Source organism: Tenrec ecaudatus, chromosome 10 (assembly GCF_050624435.1).
Source record: "Tenrec ecaudatus isolate mTenEca1 chromosome 10, mTenEca1.hap1, whole genome shotgun sequence".
In the NCBI taxonomy this organism is placed as follows: Eukaryota; Metazoa; Chordata; class Mammalia; order Afrosoricida; family Tenrecidae; genus Tenrec; species Tenrec ecaudatus.
Genome location: NC_134539.1, coordinates 31,725,867 through 31,743,223, shown reverse-complemented (window position 1 = coordinate 31,743,223; position 17,357 = coordinate 31,725,867). Strand labels below are relative to the sequence as shown.

Here is a 17,357-nt window from a genome sequence, read left to right as displayed (position 1 = left end):
TGCCCAGCAGGCATTTGTTAAATCAGTAGGATGTTGTCCCGGCTGGCCTGGAAAGAGAACACTAAGCTCCCAAAACTTCCTGCAGCAGGCCTCCTTTGGAGAGTGCGGCTCCGAGGGGTGAGGCGCAAAACCATTCCAGTCCCTGGCTGTGGGCCAACATCTGGTTCACCAGGACTTCTGCCCTGTCTGCACAGAGAACCGGGGCCTGAAAACATCTGGAAGCCTGCTTAAGACCTGGGCCACTTCTCTCTCCTTCCTGCAGGGTTGGCTTTGCTTGACCCTGGTAATCCAGGGTGACCTTTGCCAATGCCCCTTCCGACCCAGTCTTCTGTCTGTCACTCTGCAACAACCCTCTAATGAAATCCACATGAGCCCAGCGGCTCACAGCTCCTGGAAGCTCTGGAGGACCTAACACCTGCCCCTGCATTCCTGGCGCTCTAGTAGCAAGGGAAACGAGGGCCTGCCGAGACCCAACTCCTGTGCCTGTGGCTCTTACGGTTTAGCTGTGGAGAGAGGGAGGAGGTGGGAAGAATGGGGGATTTGCTGAAAGTGGGGAAGGCAGCTGCAGGCAGGGAAGGAATGCTTAGGTGTGTTGACACGGCTGCTGAGTGGCCCAGGCAGAGCCCAGGGCCAGGGCCCGCCCCCTTCCCAGTGATCTCAGCCCTGCTGACAAAGGCCCACTCCACCATTCCTTGAGTAACTAAAGACCCAGGGAACTGTGGCCTTCTCCATTCACAGAGAGAAGAGGAAGAACAGGCTGAGTTGAGTGACCTGAGTTGGGCTGAGTTCCAGGTTGCCTATTCCTCCTCATCCCTCTGTGACCTGACCTAGGGGGAGCCCATTTCTCTGATAATTCTTTTTTTGTTTTTATTGGCACATAATCCATATCATACAGTTCAATCAATCATGTCAAGATCTGATTGATTCTTCAAGGGAAACTTTACTGAGTATGTACAACGCACTCTGCATGGGGCCAGTGGTAGGAAGAGATCATCAGTAGGCAGAGCAGAGCGGCTTCCTGCTCTCAGTCCCACTCACTTGGAAATCCTGTCTGACTGGAAGCCACCTTCTTGAAGAGCTTGGGGGGTAGGGTGGGGGTTGGAGGTTGGATGTCTGGGACAGGCCGGGCCATGCAGGTGGTGTTAGGTCTGCCATTCGGACTCCCTAGCTCTTAGCTTCTCTGGGGTGTACGGTATGGACACAGGTTTCCCTCGGACTAAAATCAGAGCTGACCCACTTGAGCTGTCTTCGTCCCAGCAGAGGCAACCATCCAGGAAATGAACACACACAATAGGGGAGCCGGGCAGATGAGGTTTGTGTGTCAAGTATAAGGATGCATTTACTAGACCTGAAATTTTTTATTTTGTAATTCCTCCTTTGCTTTCTTTTCCACCCAGCTGAGATTTTGTTGGTGTTGCTTACTCTCATTTCAAAGTCCCCAGCCAGTTTCATGAATGCTATCTGTTCTTTGCCGTGATGAGCCAAAGACCAGCACAATAGTCCCCGGAGGTGGAGGGTGGGATCATCACAGAAGGGCCAATCCGGGGGAAGCCAGAGGCCTCCGCGCTGTCAGCTCAGGCCTCCGGGGAGCAGAGGAACTGGTGTCCTTCTTGGAGCGCTGCCTTCATATCCTTGAACCCAGCCAGCTGGCAGGCCTCGTCCAGCCCCAGCCAGCGGTAGGCTTGGTGCTCGTGGGAGAGGCGGATCTCCACGTCATAGTCCTTCACCTCCGCTAGCCAGTAGATGACTGTTTTAGGCTTCTGCCTGGCCACATAATTGAGCTCCTTTCTGAACCCCTCAATCACGCTCAGCTGGCTGGCTTCTAGGCCCGCCTCCTCTCGAGTCTCTCTCAGGGCTGTCTCCAAGTCGTCCTCTCCTGGGTCCACGTGACCTGGTTAGGGGAAAAGAAGATGCAGAGGTCACCTTCCACAGCTCCAAAAGCTGTATTTCCCAGCACAGAGGATTTCAAGAGGGGTCTGTGGTGACTTTGGTTCCTAAAGGGAGCCTGGAGGTGGACTGCATGCTAAAGTGACCGAGCAGAGGGTGTCAGGCAGGTGTGGCTGGCTCCATGGGACTGGGACCAGCCCTCTTCCCCACTCCCTCTGCTCTGGGGAATAGCATGTGTTTGGCCAGTCTGGTGGGGAGAGGTAGACCCCTGCAATCTCAGTTTCTCACTCCCTAGAGCTCTTGTCAGTCATCCCATGTTCTCAGAGACCACGCTTCCGTGAAGAGACAGTGCTTCACCCCCATTCCTCAGTGCGGGCTTCACACTGCCTGCAGTTGGGCCCAGAAGCCCAGGGGCCAGCAGGCAGGCTCAAACCCTTGCATGGCTGCACGGCAGCTGTTGCCAAAGAGCTGTCGAGGCTTTGGCCATGGTGTTCTCAGCTTTCCACCTGAGCTTGGGCCGGTTTCGGTTTCACAGGGAAAGCGAAGTCCTGAAGGGAACTCGGACTAAGGACAAGCTGAGCGCCAGTTCTAAGAAATTTTATTGGCAAGACCCAGACCCACACAGAGACCTGCCAAGAAACTGTTCTATGAGAATGTGAAGCTTTGCAGACTGGGGCAGGCCTCTGCTTCCCCTCTAGGCCCTTCCCACAAATTCTCAGCTTGTCTTGGGGCGGGGGATGGGGGGTGGTGCTAAGAAGAATGGGGAAGGGCCTGGTCATAGTCTCTTGCACATGCAGTTTCCTCAGGACAGGCTGCAACCAGCTCCTCTACAGCCTCTGCCGACACGGGGCCGCAGCAGCGCACACAGGAAGCAGGAGCTTGGTGTGGGCACGAGGCTTTGCTTTCCCAGGGCCTCTTCGCAGTGCTCTGAGTCAGCGGCTTCTGCCAGGAGCTCAGCACCTAAAGGCCCATCCCAGCTCATGGTTTCGGGGGAAATTCTCACCATATAGTACCTGGTCTAGCAGTGTTGGGAGCCCTGAGGGAGCAGAGGGCTACATGTTCGGCCGGCAACCACAAGATCAGCAGTTCACCGCCACTAGCTGCCCTGTGGGAGAAAGCTGGGTCTTTTTGCTCCCACAAACAGGTACAGCCTCAGAGACCCAAAGGGGTGTTCTACTCTGTCTGCAGGGTCGCTACGAGTCGGAGTTGACGAAATGGCAGTGATTTGGGTTTGCATTTTTACAACCAGGATGCCCTACCTTCCCAAAGAGGTGTGGGGGATCTCTGAGCACATCCTGCCCGAGGCATCGACCCACTTTCCACCCCGTCAGTGTTCCAGGGTCACTTCTCCCCAGGCCCAAGCACGAAAGAATTAGACGTTCCGTGACATCTTTCAATGGAAGGGAGCTTGCGGTGTGACTTCGCTGATCAGGAGACAAGTGTGATATCCCTATTCATAGCAGTTATGACACTTCTTTTTTTTTTCTCCCCATTGCAATTCAAATATATGGAAGGTGTTTATTTCCTGTTCCCATTTCCTTGCTTTCCTCCAACCCGAGATCCCTGTTCATTCCTATCTCTTCCCTGCTCCCCCCTGCTTTGGGGCTGACCCCTCTGGGCTCCTCATTCCAACAGGTGCCAGAGCCAGGGTCTATATTAGTGACCATTGGGCCCGTCCTAAGTGCCTCGGTCATAGACAGCTCCCCTTTCTCCATTCTTCCCTACACAGGTTGGCGGACAAATGAAAACCTCAAGCCCCCAAAAGATGGTCAGACTTGACCAGTGTCATCAGGCATTGACCCCAAGATCCTGGATGCCCGCGGGGTTCAGTGCCTTTCCTGTACACAAACATTCACCACAGAGGCTGGTGAGCATTACTCTCCACATAGCGAGGCGCTGCTTCTGCTCTGGTCCCAGGCGTCTATTTCTAGCTGTGGCTTGGCCTGGTGTGGAGATCTTATTTCTAGGTTCAAGAGCTGCTGCTTATCCCGCCTCCTCTTGCTGCATGGCTTCTGGGGAAAAGCCTTGCGTGTGTGTATGTGTCAGGGGGAGGGGGAGGAGGGTGATCTGGCAGGGTAGCTTTCTGAGCAAAGCTTGACATTCCCCGAGAGCCAGCCCCCTGGCTCCCCACCTTTGGGAGGAGTCCAGTGATGAATGCCATCCGACGCCTGCAGCAGTAGAAACTCAATGGAGTCTTTGTCCAGTTTGGGAATAGGGCATCTTCTGAAGATGATCAAGCCACATGCTCTCAGGGCCATGGTCTATCTAAGGGTGTAAAGAAATCAAATGTGGGACACTGGGAAGCGACAGGCACAAAAGAAGATCAATACTTGTGAGTAGCACAGGACTAGCCAACTGGCGCTGCATCATCACCCAGAAGAAAAAGGCGGCATGCTGAGGACCACTGAGGGAAACCAGGAGTCAACGTGGCCTCTATCCTAAACACACAGGGTCGGTGGATGGTTGTTAAGAGACTGGAGATCTTCACAAGGGAACCCTTGGAAACAGAAGCATCTCAGTGGGTTTGCTTCTAAGGATCTCCAATCAGCAGGCCTGGTCTAGAGGATTCAGAAAGCCAGAGAACGAGCTGGTGCGGAGACATCGCAGAGCTGGTGTGGAGATGGCCCCTGGAGGAGGGGCTGCTGCTCTCCACAGGCCCCTTGATGGCGCTCAATCAAGAGAAACTGGCTTCTGCCTGAGCTGGAAAACTCAGGCCCAAACGGCTGCAGGGCGATTTGCAGGCCCAGCCAAGAGAGGGCGATGTCACGCTCCTCGGGAACAGCGCCTGCCTCACAAAATACCTGACACCCCTTTCCATTTCTACAACGCACAACAAGAGTTTTTAGGGATTGGAAATAATCTCAAAGAGGGTTTTCAACATAGTCTGTGTGTTCATATGCTGCTGGCAGAAGAGCGAACAGGCATATTCCCTTAGGGCGGTTAGGTAATAATAGTTTGGAACATAATAAGAATGTAAAACGTACTTCCCTCAGACCCAGCAATTCTACTGGAAGGCACTTGTACGTACAGAAACCGATGCTTCAGGTGTGCAGATGAGGATGCTCGCTACAGCGTGATTTGCATTATCAACACAAAGGGAAAAAAGGCAAAACCCAAAAACACATTAACAAGAGAATGGCAAAATAAAATATAATACATTTCTATGATGGAAGATTATGCAACCATTTCTTAAAAAGGGATAGGTCTAAATGCACGGCCTATAAAATTTTCAGACATTAAATGAAAACATGATTCAGAATCATGTATAATGCAATGCTGTTTGAGCTAAATATCTATCTATAAATAGATATGAAGGCTTCACAAAGTTCATGGGGAAATAGAATAAAAAGATAATGGAGTTTTCCACTAACTTTTAACCCTCCTTGTATATGTAAAGTGGTGGCAAGCTCTTATTAAATACTGTGTTCTATTTCCTTGTACTCTATTTATGCTGAGAACTTCCTCCATCCTGGAAGCACCCTGTCACTGCAGATGGTGAACGAGGCTTTCAAATGACTGGTTCATGGTTCAGGCAGAAACAAGCACCCTTCCTCACGTTCTCTCTCTCTAAAAATGCTCAGAAAGTGGCACAAAGTGGTAAAAGGATGTACAGTCTCATGCTCCTGCCTTGGGACCCCTGGATAAGTGTAAGGACCCAAGACTAGGGCAGAGTATTCCTCCACCCACTGCCACCGCCAATGCAGCAAGGGAATGCAAAGATGTCCACACGGAGGTGGGCAAGACAGGCCGGAGGGGGCTTCCTGGAGCCACCAGGGAAAGAGGAGCAGGCCAAACTTCTCCTCTGGGGGTGCTTAGGGCACCAGAAAGGAGCACTCCAGCAAAAACTATCTCAGTGGATGCTCATGTGCAGGAGCGACCCAACCCAAGAATCAGACCAGTCAACTGTTCATCGCAAGGGAAGAAGGATCACAGGCTTCCTTCCCTGCTAGGCTCTGGCCTCCTGCACAGAAGAGTGCCACAAGGGCAGAACTCCCCGTTGCCCTCTCAGTTGGCTTGGGCTACCTGCTCTCTACTTAGGACTCCCGGTGTTGGGTCTGAATTCTTCTTGGCTAGCTGGGCTGGTAGTTGAGAAGAAAAGCTGGCTATGAATGAAGTGGAGAAGAACAAACAAAGACCTGGGAGGACAAATGGAACCTATGAGAACACCTGGGACTTGTTACAGGAGGGCAGCCTGAACCCGGGACCTCTTCTCACCATCTCCTTGTGTAAGGAGGTAGGTGACCTGCAGAAGCTGAACCCCCACGCACACATCTGGTCCAGGGTGCAAGAGCAGTTGAAGGAGGGGATTTTGCAGGAGCTGGGGAAGCGGCAGGCCCGAGCTCTGTCCCATGCCAACAAGGTGAGTCAGCAGATCAGTGTCAATGTCCCTGCACTACCAACATGCCTGGTGTCCCGCTCTGTCCACCACAGTGGTAAACAAGTGCCTGTCACTTCACTTCAGCTTTCCAAATCTTAACTATACAATTCTCTTATGGTCAACTTTCATCCAGAACTCTATGCTCTGGGCATCCTGGGAAACAGGTTCCAGCCTAGGTATGGCAACGCGGCACAGGGCCACCACAGGACAGAGCATGGGGACCGGTGCAGTGGGCCTCGGCACAGAAGCAGGACAGGCTCCATCTGTGTCCTTGGGGCCAAGCACAGTTGCTCTCAACAGATGTTCACTGGCTCAACTGAACTCTCTCCCTGCTTCCCACTAAAACAAATGCTCAGGGTAAGTTGGGGGGTGGGGGAGGGGGGCACGCCTGGGAAAAAGCTCAGTGTTTTCCTGAAGAGTGATATTTACATAAAAATCAATGAAGCTATTGTTGGGGGTTTTCTGTTTTTTTCTGGAGACCGTGGAGCACCAACTGTTCTGGGGTTTGAAAGCAGCCAGCTTTCCCACAAGGACTCCAAATGGATGCAAACCTCAGGGGGTTAAGGAACACAGCATCCAATATGCAAATATGCCTGCCGCCAGGATTGCTGAGGTGAGAACTCAGGGCTGACAGCAGGCAATTCACACTTTAGAAAAGTGGCAAAGTGCCTGAGGTGGTTAGGATAGGGGGAAAAAAAACACAAACTGAACAAAACCTCCTCAATGTCATCAGAAGGTTCCAGAAGCTACGGAAAAGTGCTCTTGGATTCTTTGTCTCTATAAGCAATTCCCTCACAGGCTAGGAGGCTCGGGACCTAGGTGCCAAAATGGAATTCACAGATAGATGACTATACTGATGTGTTGTGTTCCAATGTTTTCATCAAATTAATCTGAATGCTACTGCGAACACGGCTCAGCCCCAAAGCTCTCATAAATATACCTTTAGCCACCGCAAGAGCTCCCAACTCCACCCCCGCACAACTTGTTCCCCTTCAACAAGAACTGTGCTTCGTGCATGTAAGTGCCTAGGCGGGGACGGGAGCCCAGTGGTGCAGTGATTCAGTGCTTCGCTGCTAACCTCAAAGTTGGCAGTTTGGACCCACCAGCTGCTCAGGGGGAGGAAGATTCCACAAGGATTACAGCCTGGGCAGCAGACAAGGAGAGGGAGGTTGGTAAAAACATGGAGGCAGGCGAAGGCGCTGGGAGGAGTTCAAGCTAAAAGCAACCAAGGCAAATCCTGCTAGAGTCCCCATCCTGCAACAGCAGTGAGCTAGGGCTGGACTAGGGGACAGACGCACAGGTTGAACGGGTGTGGGGTTGGATGACCAGGGCAGTTAGTCCATGACGATATCTCTTCACTGCACATTTGTCCATGAACGAGGGGCACACAGGGGCAAGGCTATGAAAATTCCTGAGAAACAAGGCAACGAGGCTCTGGCCCTGGGCGCTTGCTTAGGACTTTAGTCTCAGGGGACAGCAAGGTCCACTGGCATACCATCCTTCACAAAGACAATGATCTACATCCTAATTTGGGGAGGAGGAGCCCGGGTTTAGTGTGAGCCATCATCTCAGGTGCTAGGATTGGTCTCTCTCCCTGCGGTGAGGATCAAAGACACATAAAACAATTAGTCCAGTGGACCAATGGGCCATGAGGATACCGGTGTCCATGACCGAGACCAGAAGAACTGCACGATGCAGAACTACCACCACTAACTGTGCGGGCAGGGACCGTATGAGAAGGTGCTCAGTGGCAGGGGAGCCCACTGTGGGCTACATGCAAAATCATCAGCGACCAGGGTTCCTGGTCAGATAGGGACTGGGGGAACCCCGTGACTGCGGCCCTTAGTCTCCCTTCAGGGGCTGGCCCTGAACCCAATGATCAGCGATACAATAGACAGATATATAAGGGGAACCATGACCCCGTGCTGCACATCCTCCTTAGACTCATCAATCACTAGAGATCAAAAGGGCAGCATTGAACCCCAGGAAAAGTGCAGAAAGGCTCGGAAAGAAGGAGGTATGGAGACAGGAGACAGGGACAAGTGGAAGAGGTGATGTTACATTGAGGGGATTGCAATATGGGATTGGAACAAAACGTGCATGCACTGTTGGATGTAAAACTGATTATTTGCTCTGTAACATGTCACCCACCTCCCAGTACAAAGTCTGAACATAAACGGTGAAAGAGTACAGGCTTGGGGAAATTCTACTCTGTCCTACAAGGGAGCTAGGAGCTCGAGTCCACTGGATGGCTATGGATTTGTTTTGAGTTTTGTTGTGGAGCTTGTGAGAGTGACATGCTGCCGGGTTCTTTTGACACAGTTCCCAATGTTCACAACAGTCTCTAAGAGAAGCCTTAGTATCTCATTTATGATGAGAAAACCAAGACTCAAAAACATTAAAACACTGGCCCAAGGGCAGAGCTGATGTAAATGACTAAAGTAGCATGGGAATCCATATCTCGACTGAGTGATATAAACTCAGGAAAGGTGGGCATCAGGGTCGTATCCTTTCACCGCACTTATTCCACCCGTATTCCGAACAAACAGTCCAAGAGGCTGGATCACATGAAGTATTGGGACTGAAGGAGATCTCATTAGCAACCTGTGATATGCAGACGACACAACTTTGCCGAAAGCCAAGCAGACCGGAAGCAGTGAATGACAAAGATCAAAGCCTGTGGTATGGATTAGAACTCAACACAAACCAGTAAGTAACACCATGATGAAAAGGGAAAGGGTTGAAATTATCCAGGACTTCACTTTGCTGGGATTCACAATCAATGCCTGTGGAAGCAGCTGTCGAGAAAGCAAAGGACACATTGCATTGGGCAAACCTGCTGCAAAAGACCTCTTTAAAGTATTAATAAGCAAAGATGTCGCTTTGAGGACTGAAGTGCACTCGGCCCAAGCCATGGTACCTTCAAGCACCTCATATGACTGTGGAGGTGGAGCCGTGACTGAGGAAAACACACGAGTCTGATGCTTTTGAATTATGGTATGGGAGAAGAACGTTGACTATATTCTGGACTGCTAGAAGAAGAAAGAACCTTGTTTTGAAAGATGTGCAAACAGAATGCTTCTCAGATGCTGAAGGGAATAAAAAACTCCTTTATTAAGCTTCAAACGGGATAAAGACAAGACAAAAACAAAACACCTGGGTGAGGGAGCCCATCTAGCATGAGGTCACAATGGTGCCCAAAGGAGTCACAGCCACGTGACTCCTTAAACAGGGCATGTGACACAAAGGAAATGGTCACAAAACTGGGACTGGCGGTAGACTGATTCAGCACATCACAGGTGGGACTAGAGAAGGGGGCGAGGGACTGTGCGGGAGATGTGTGCACTACTGCAGATCAGAACGGTTTACGGGCTCGGTTCCTACAGGCCCTCGGACAGACTTGCTCCGGGCACGACTCATAACCACGCAACCTGAGTATCCCAGTATCCATCCAGGGCTAGCCCAGGCAGGTTGCTGAGGATGAGACTGTCCCTCCCAGCGCTGGCTAGAGGAGTCAGAGCAAATACACTCTTCCTGAAGACAAAACCTTTCACATTGTGGCCAATGGTCAGAAAGAACTCAGTGGGCTGAATTGATGTGGAGGCTCAATAAACCGAGAGCTCAGCATTGAAGCTCATGTCCAAAAGTGAGGATGGAGAGCCTTTGTCTCCTGTATTTTAGACATGTCCGTCCCTGGACAAGGACATCATGTTTGGAGAAGTAGAGGCTGCGTGTGAAAAGGGGAGACCCCCAAAGAGATGGATCTACACAGTGGCTGCATCTGTGGGCTCGAGCAGGGCGATCATTGTGGGGATGGAGCAGGAATGGGCAGTGTTGTACCTCAGGTTGCTATGCGTTGGCATCACCTCGATGGCCCTTAGTAACACATTCATACCTGACTCCACAGTCTGTGCTCTTTCCTTACATGGCTCTGTTCACCACGGAAGAGTACAGCTTAGGATGAACAAGGCACACAAATTCCTTTTTTGATCATGTAACTGCTCACTAAGGGTTTTTTTTTAAAGAAATCCTTTCCACTGAAAAGAAATGTAGGCATCATGAAAACAGGTTGAGGAGTAAGAAAATATTGACATTCATATTAAAATTAAATACTTAAAATATTACTACTGGGCTACTGATTCTTCCTCGAAAATGCTGTTGTTGTTGGGTCCCATTGAGTTGGTTTCCACCATAGCGACCCTCTGAGCGTCACAGAAGGGAACCCTGCAGGGTCCCGTGCCATCCTCACAATGGGTCCTAGGCGTGAGCCTGTTGCTGCAGCCACTGGGCACACAAGTTCTTTAGACAATTACTTCCACTTCTGAGACGCCTAGTCTTTGAATCTCTATTCAAACAAAGGTTTTAAAAATATCTGGCTCGTATCCTGACCACAGACTGGGCTTCAGGGTTCTTCACCTGCTTTGAGGTGTGGAGGCAAAGGCAGGGAGGGGAGTACATGGATGACAAAGTCTTGGTCTCTTGAGAGACTGCCCCCTCCCCCAGCCATAACATTATTTTTTTTTTTTCACCCCCCTCCCCCCATAACATTATTTTCATTGCTACTTCATCACTGTCATTTTGCTACTGTTATGAATCGGGTGACCCCTGTGAAAGGGTCATTCGACCCCCAAAGGGTTTGAGACCCACAGGTTGAAAACTGCTGACCTAGAGGGTAAAGTTCAACCGGGGCATGGAAACTTTACTATCTATTAAGGGTTCTAGGCTTCCTCTGTCGCTTCCTGGGAAGTAGGAACTCCACACCACATGCTCGAAGCCACCTCCATCAAGCCCCAGGCGTTAGAAACACCTTGGACTAGGACACCCACATCTAAGTTAGGGCCCTGACGGCTAGGAACTGTTCCCAGGTCACTTCTCTGTGAGGAGGAAGGCCAACGCTGGCCATCCACAAGCAACTCAGTGTCCCCTCGCCTTCCACAGCGTAACAATCTTTCCAATTACTGTCCTCCCTCTAGGACAGCGGCTCTCAACCTGTGCGTCTCGAACCCTTTGAGGGTCGAACGACCCTTTCACAGGGGTCGCCTGATTCACAACAGTAGCAACATGAGAGTGATGAAGCAGCAACGAAAATAGCTTTACGGTCGGGGAGTCCCCACCACAGGAGGAGCTGTATGAAAGGGTCGCGGCCTTAGGAAGGTTGAGAACCTGCTCTAGAAGGAGGTGACAAATAAAGCCACTCACTCCGAATCACGCCCTCTCATAACAACAACGAGAACAAAAACAAAGAGAGAAAAAGAAATAAAAGCTCTCAACTACCAAGACTCAACTGAGGCAGAGAGAGTGTGTCCCGACTTGCACTTTCCCCAAGACATCTGCCACTGTTCTTGAAGAGACCGGGCTGCTGTGGCAGAGGGAAGAAACAGGAGCGGTCACCTGTAGGGAAATGCACATCGGCTCCTCCTCGGATGAGGGCAAAGTCAGACGTGGTGGGGACAGAAATCAAGTCTCCTGAGGCATCCGATAAACAGCCTGTGAGTGCCACCTGCTGCACAAGTCTGGAAGCACACACAATCCTAACAGGAGCGCCTGCAGGGATTCTTCATTCCTCTGTTGTGTCTGTTGTGTCCTCTTCCACCGGCAGGGTAACACGATTGAAGGGTAAAGTTGAACCACACAAAGTGCCTGCTTTCTGAGGGCTCAGGAAGATCCTTTAACCACTTACAGTATGTTCTGTGTGTCAAAGTGATGGAAACATGGGAAGGAGTATAGTCTACAAGGAGTGATTCTCTTTAGAGTCAAGAGATACCCTACAAGGATTCTGAAGGTGGAGTCAAGGGCCATGCCACGGAAGGGGAGGAGTGTGGGCCAACACCCTCTAAATGGCTTGGTTTACATTCTGCAGAAAATGAGGAATCCTTTGACTGGTTCTAGGCAGTGCTTTAATATGATCAGACTGATATCCTACAAAGACATTCTGGCTGCCAGGCACAGAACAAGTTTGGAGAGGAAGACTGAAAGCGAGAGATGAGTTAGAAGCCTGTAGCCAACCGCCTAAGTGACAAATGAAATGTAATTAAGTTAAGGCCGAGGCTCTGAAGCAGAGGAAGCGATGAGTTTGCGAGAGATTTCAACGACGGATTCAGCGCTAGTTGATATTTCATTGTCTGACTTGGGGGAGAGGTAAAGTGAATGAAGACTCCAGGGTTGGGTTTGAGTGATTGGGTCAAAGAGAGAGGCTAAACGCAAGCTAATGATTTATTTGGGACAAATTGATTTTTAACTGCTATAAACTACCCACAAAGTAAATAGATGAACTTAGGGTTCAATGATCAACTCCTCTTCCGTCATCAGTTCCCCTGGTAGGACTTTCCTATAAAAGAAAGGTTTTGCTCTGCCGAAGCCCCTCCATGTAGAAGGTTTCCCTGCCCATCTGTGTCTGTTCACCTGTCTGGTCACCTGGTGTTGTAAGCATTCTCATCCTTTCCATCAGAAACAGCGAAGGCACACACAGAAAACACATTTGCTTTGCAGCAAGACATACCTTCCTCTTTAATAGCTGTCGCTTAACTTCTCTATGCGTCACTTTCCTTGTTTGTAAAGTGAGAGATAACCGTTTTTCCAGGTTGTTGTAGGGGGTAAACTAAGAAAGGCCTATATGCGGGCAGGCATATCAGAGGTGCTGAAAAAGATACTTGCATGCCCTGATCCCCGCATCATAAGAAGATCAGAAAGCTTTTCCAGGTTGTTTTAATGGCCGCTCGTAGCTTTTGATAGGTGAATCAAGGAATAGCTTTTTATGGTTTCTGAACTGTTGGAGAACACACATGATATTCTTTATGCATAAGGTCTCAAAAGATAAATTCCTTTTAATGTAGTTACTGTGGGGGAAGCTCTTTCAGGACCTAGTTTAATTCTTTAATTATTAGTGAGAATTGGATAACTCACTGCTCCATTTTTACTTTAACTGACAAGCTGAGAGCTGAGGCATCTGTGCCCCATTGGCCAGTATACTTGCGGTGCTGTGAGGACCAGACTTGATGGTTCCTAACAGCGGCAACAATTATGAAGATGATTCGATATTATTTTACTTAATCTGCACGATACCCGTTGAGGCATTGTGGCCACTTTTCAGAAGAGGAAAAAGGAAGCCATGGCTCAGAGATGTTAAGTGAGCTGCCCCAGGTTCCACAGTGGGGTCTGCCTGACTCCATCATGTTGTTAACTTTTACACCAAAGGGTTTTTCATTTGGCAAATGCACTGCATTCAGTTGGTTTTAAGACCTCGCACTTTATTTCCTTTTTCATGTCTTTAGGAGACAGAATCAGTTCATGAGAGCCAACATAAGGCCTTGAGTCTATCCCACCAGAATTTCAAGAACAGATTTGACACATTGGACACTGATGACAGAAGACTTGATGTGCCGTGGGAGGACATCAAGACCATTCATAAAAAAAGCAAAAGGTTATTTAGAAGACAGGTAAAAATGGTCAAACTGGATGTTAGAAGAGACTGTGAAACTTCCTTTTAATCAAAGAGTAGCTAAAGCACATGGAAGAAAGGATGAAGACAAAGAGCTGAATAGAAATTTCAAAGGGCAATTCGAGAAGATCAAGCCAAATACCATAGTGAATGAAGGGGGAAGTGCAGAGTGGAGACCCAGAGCCCATTTGTCGGCCACTGGAGATCCCCTCACAGAGGGGTCTAGAGGAGGAGATGAGTCAGTCAGGGTGTGATGTAGTACCGATGAAGAATACAGCTTTCCTCTAGTTCCTAAATGCTTCCTCCCCCCCACCCTCCACCCTTCACAACTATCATGATCTGAATTCTACCTTGCAAGTCTGGATAGAGCAGAGGATGTACACTGGTGCAGATAGGAGCTGGAGGCACAGGGAATCCAGGGCGGATGATTCCTTCAGAACCAAGGGTGTGAGTGGTGATACTGGGAGGGTAGAGGGAGAGTGGGTTGGAAAGAGAGAACCGATTACAAGGATCTACATGTGACCTCCTCCCTGGGGGACGGACAACAGAAAAGGGGGTGAAGGGAGACGCCGGATAGGGCAAGATATGACAAAATAGTAATTTATAAATTATCAAGGGGCCATGAGGGAGGAGGGAGCGGGGAGGGAGGGGAAAAAAAGAGGACCTGATGCAAACGGCTTAAGTGGAGAGCAAATGCTTTGAGAATGATGAGGGCAATGAATGCACAGATGTGCTTTACACAATTGATGTATATATGGATTGTGATAGGAGTTATACGAGCCCCTAATAAAATGTTTTTAAAAAAAAAGAAATGTGCAAGGACTGAAAGAACCCAAGGAAAAATTCAAGTCTCGATTTGCACCCTTGAAAGATTCCATGGGAAAAAATTTGAATGATGAAGGAAGCATCAAGAGAAGATGGAAGGGGAGGGAGGGAAGAAAAAAAAAAGAGGACCTGATGCAAAGGGCTTAAGTGGAGAGCAAATGCTTTGAGAATGATTGGGGCAGGGAATGTATGGATGTGCTTTATACAATTGATGTATGTATATGTATGGATTGTGATAAGAGTTGTATGAGTCCCTAATAAAATGTAAAAAAAGAAAAGGAAAAAAAAAAGAAAATGATTAGGGCAAAGAATGTACAGATGTACTTTATACAATTGATGTATGTATATGTATGGATTGTGATAAGAGTTGTATGAGCCCCTAATAAAATGTTTAAAAAAATAAAAATTAAATTAAAAAAAAAAGAGAAGATGGAAGGAATAAAGTCACTGTACCAAAAAGAACTAGCCAGCATACCACCATTTCCAGAGATAGCACATGAACAAGAACTAGTGGTGCTGAAGGAAGTAGTGCACGCTGCAGTGAAAGCAGTAGCCAAAAACACGGTTCTAGGAATTGATGGAATACCAATTGAAATGTTTCAGAAAGCTGAAGATGCACTGGAAACATTCATTTGTCTATGTAAGGAAATCTGGAACACAGCTACTTGACCAATTGATTGGAAGATATGCCTATCTGTATACATTCCAAAGAAAGGTGATCCAACAGGATGCTCAAATTGCATAACAATATCTTTGATATCATATGTAGTAAAAGATCATCCAACAACAGATGCAGCAGTACATTGACAGGGTTCACAGGTTCAGGCTGGATTCTGAAGAGGACAGGGAACCAGGATTAGCATTGCTGATGTCAGATGGAGCTTGGGTGAAAGTAGAGGATACCAGAAAGATGTTAGTGCTTTATTGACTACGCCAAGGCAGTTGACTGTGTGGATCGAACAAACTATGGGCAACCTTGAGAAGAACGGGAAATTCCAACACTTGATCGTTCTCCTGGGGAGCTTTTATATGGATCAAGAAGGCAGTTGTGTGAATGGAACATGGTTTCAAATCGAAAGGTGTGCAGCATGGTTGCATCCTTTCCCCATACTTGTTCAATCTGTATGCTGAGCAAATAAGCAGAGAAGCTGGCTTATATGAACAAGAATGTGGCATCAGGATTGGAGGAAGATTTACAAACACCGGCGATATCCAGATGACACAGCCTTGCTTGCTGAAAGTGAGGAGGACTTGAAGCACTTGCTAATGAAGATCAAAGATTGCAGTTTTCAGGATGGATTACAGCTCAATGTAAAGACCCAAATCCTTACAACTGGACCAATAGGTAACATCATGATAAACAGAGAAAAGTTTGAAGTTGTCAAGGATGTTGTCTTGCTTGGATCCACCATCAATGCTCATGAAAGTGGCAGTGAAGACATGAAAAGCAGCAGCAGTCAAGAGTTCAGGAGTATTCCATTAGGTAAATCTGCTGCACAAGACCCCTTTAGAGTATTGGAAAGCAAGAATGTTACCCTGAGAACCAAGCTGTGCCTGACTCAGCCATGGTATGTCCAACTACCTCATATGCGTGTGAAAGTGGGAGATTGAATGAGGAAGAACACAGATAAATCGATGCATTTGAATTGTGGTGCTAGAGAAGAATATTAAAAGTACCATGAACTGCTAAAAAGGCTAACCGATCTGTCTTGGAAGAATTACAGCCAGAATACTCCTTAGGGGCAGGTATGGCGAGACTTGTCTTGCATATTTGGGACATGTCAGGAGACTAGTACCTGGAGAAGGACACTCTGTTTGGTAGAGGGACAGGGAAAAGGAGGAAGGCCCACAAGGAGATGGATTGACACGTGACTGCAACAATGGATGAAGCAAAGGAGAGATTGTGAGGATGGCGCTGGACAGAGCCATGTTTAGTTCCATTGTGCATACAGTCGTTGTGGGTCGGAACTGACTGAATGGCATGTAACAAGAGCCTAATAAGATAGAATACGAAAGGTCCGAAACAGGCCAGAACAAGTGGACTATGTTTTAGGTGGTGTGTTGTGGGGCTTTCTTAAATTTTTTGACTTCTCTGATTAATGATCTCCACACGCTTATCCATTCCATTCGAATATATAAAATCTCTTGCAGAAAGCAGGCAGGGGCAAAAAGGTACTGAGGCACAGGAGAACTAGCTCGGGTGCTCGCTGGACAGTGGGAGCGGAGCTCTGCCGACCCTCGGCCATCACTATAGTGGGCCTGTCTGGCATGGTCTTGTGCAAGGTTCACCAGTCAAGAGTATCCCTCCTCCCTGCAGGGGAAAACTGATGCCATGTGAACGGCTGGAACCAGGCCTCACTGGCAGCTAAGAGGAGGGAGCGTCCACCTTTGACTCTGCAGCGACCAGAAAGTGGTCCGCTGCAGATGCTCAAGGCTGTAAAAGGCTCAGTTTCCCAACCGACTACTAAACTCGACCAGCTCTCTCCAAGACAACTCACCTAAACCAGCAGGCGGCAGGCGGCAGGCGGCAGGCCATCGACAAAGACCGACAGCTGGTTGGCCAATCAGGAATCTCAGTTGTGCTCCGAGTGACGAATAGAGTTGGGTAGAGTATTCTCGGCCCGCCTCAAAGGCATTTTTTCCTCACGAAGAACTTCGCGAGATCATCGCTCCAGCGGAACGATTGGCTGAAATTGAGTTACGCCCCCTGTTTCCTTCGATCTACAATTGGTCCCCTAGAAGAGAAGGGCGGGCTCATCAACGAGTTCCCTGGGTGTTCATTGGTCAACGGGCCTGAACTGCCGGCGCGCGGGAGTTAGCGCGGGAGTT

At 48.9% G+C, this 17,357-nt stretch overlaps 1 protein-coding gene across 1 annotated transcript; it reads right to left on the bottom strand.

Annotated features, from left to right (window-relative positions):
- Nucleotides 1-1,185: 1,185 nt before the first annotated feature.
- Nucleotides 1,186-17,105, bottom strand: NUDT2 (nudix hydrolase 2). Its single transcript, XM_075558951.1, has 3 exons — nt 17,027-17,105; nt 4,019-4,152; nt 1,186-1,891 (listed from the first exon to the last, which is right to left on the bottom strand). The coding sequence occupies exons 2-3, from the start codon at nt 4,143-4,145 to the stop codon at nt 1,575-1,577; spliced, it is 444 nt and encodes a 147-aa protein (XP_075415066.1). The 5' UTR covers nt 4,146-4,152; nt 17,027-17,105; the 3' UTR covers nt 1,186-1,574.
- Nucleotides 17,106-17,357: the final 252 nt, after the last annotated feature.

Excerpts from the sequence above, each read along its gene's own strand:
- NUDT2 (XM_075558951.1), bottom strand. The coding sequence starts at position 4,145 with ATGGCCCTGAGAGCATGTGGCTTGATCATCTTCAGAAGATGCCCTATT. Across the intron at positions 1,892-4,018 it reads TCACTGGACTCCTCCCAAAG|GTCACGTGGACCCAGGAGAG; the intron begins GTGGGGAGCCAG and ends TCCCCTAACCAG.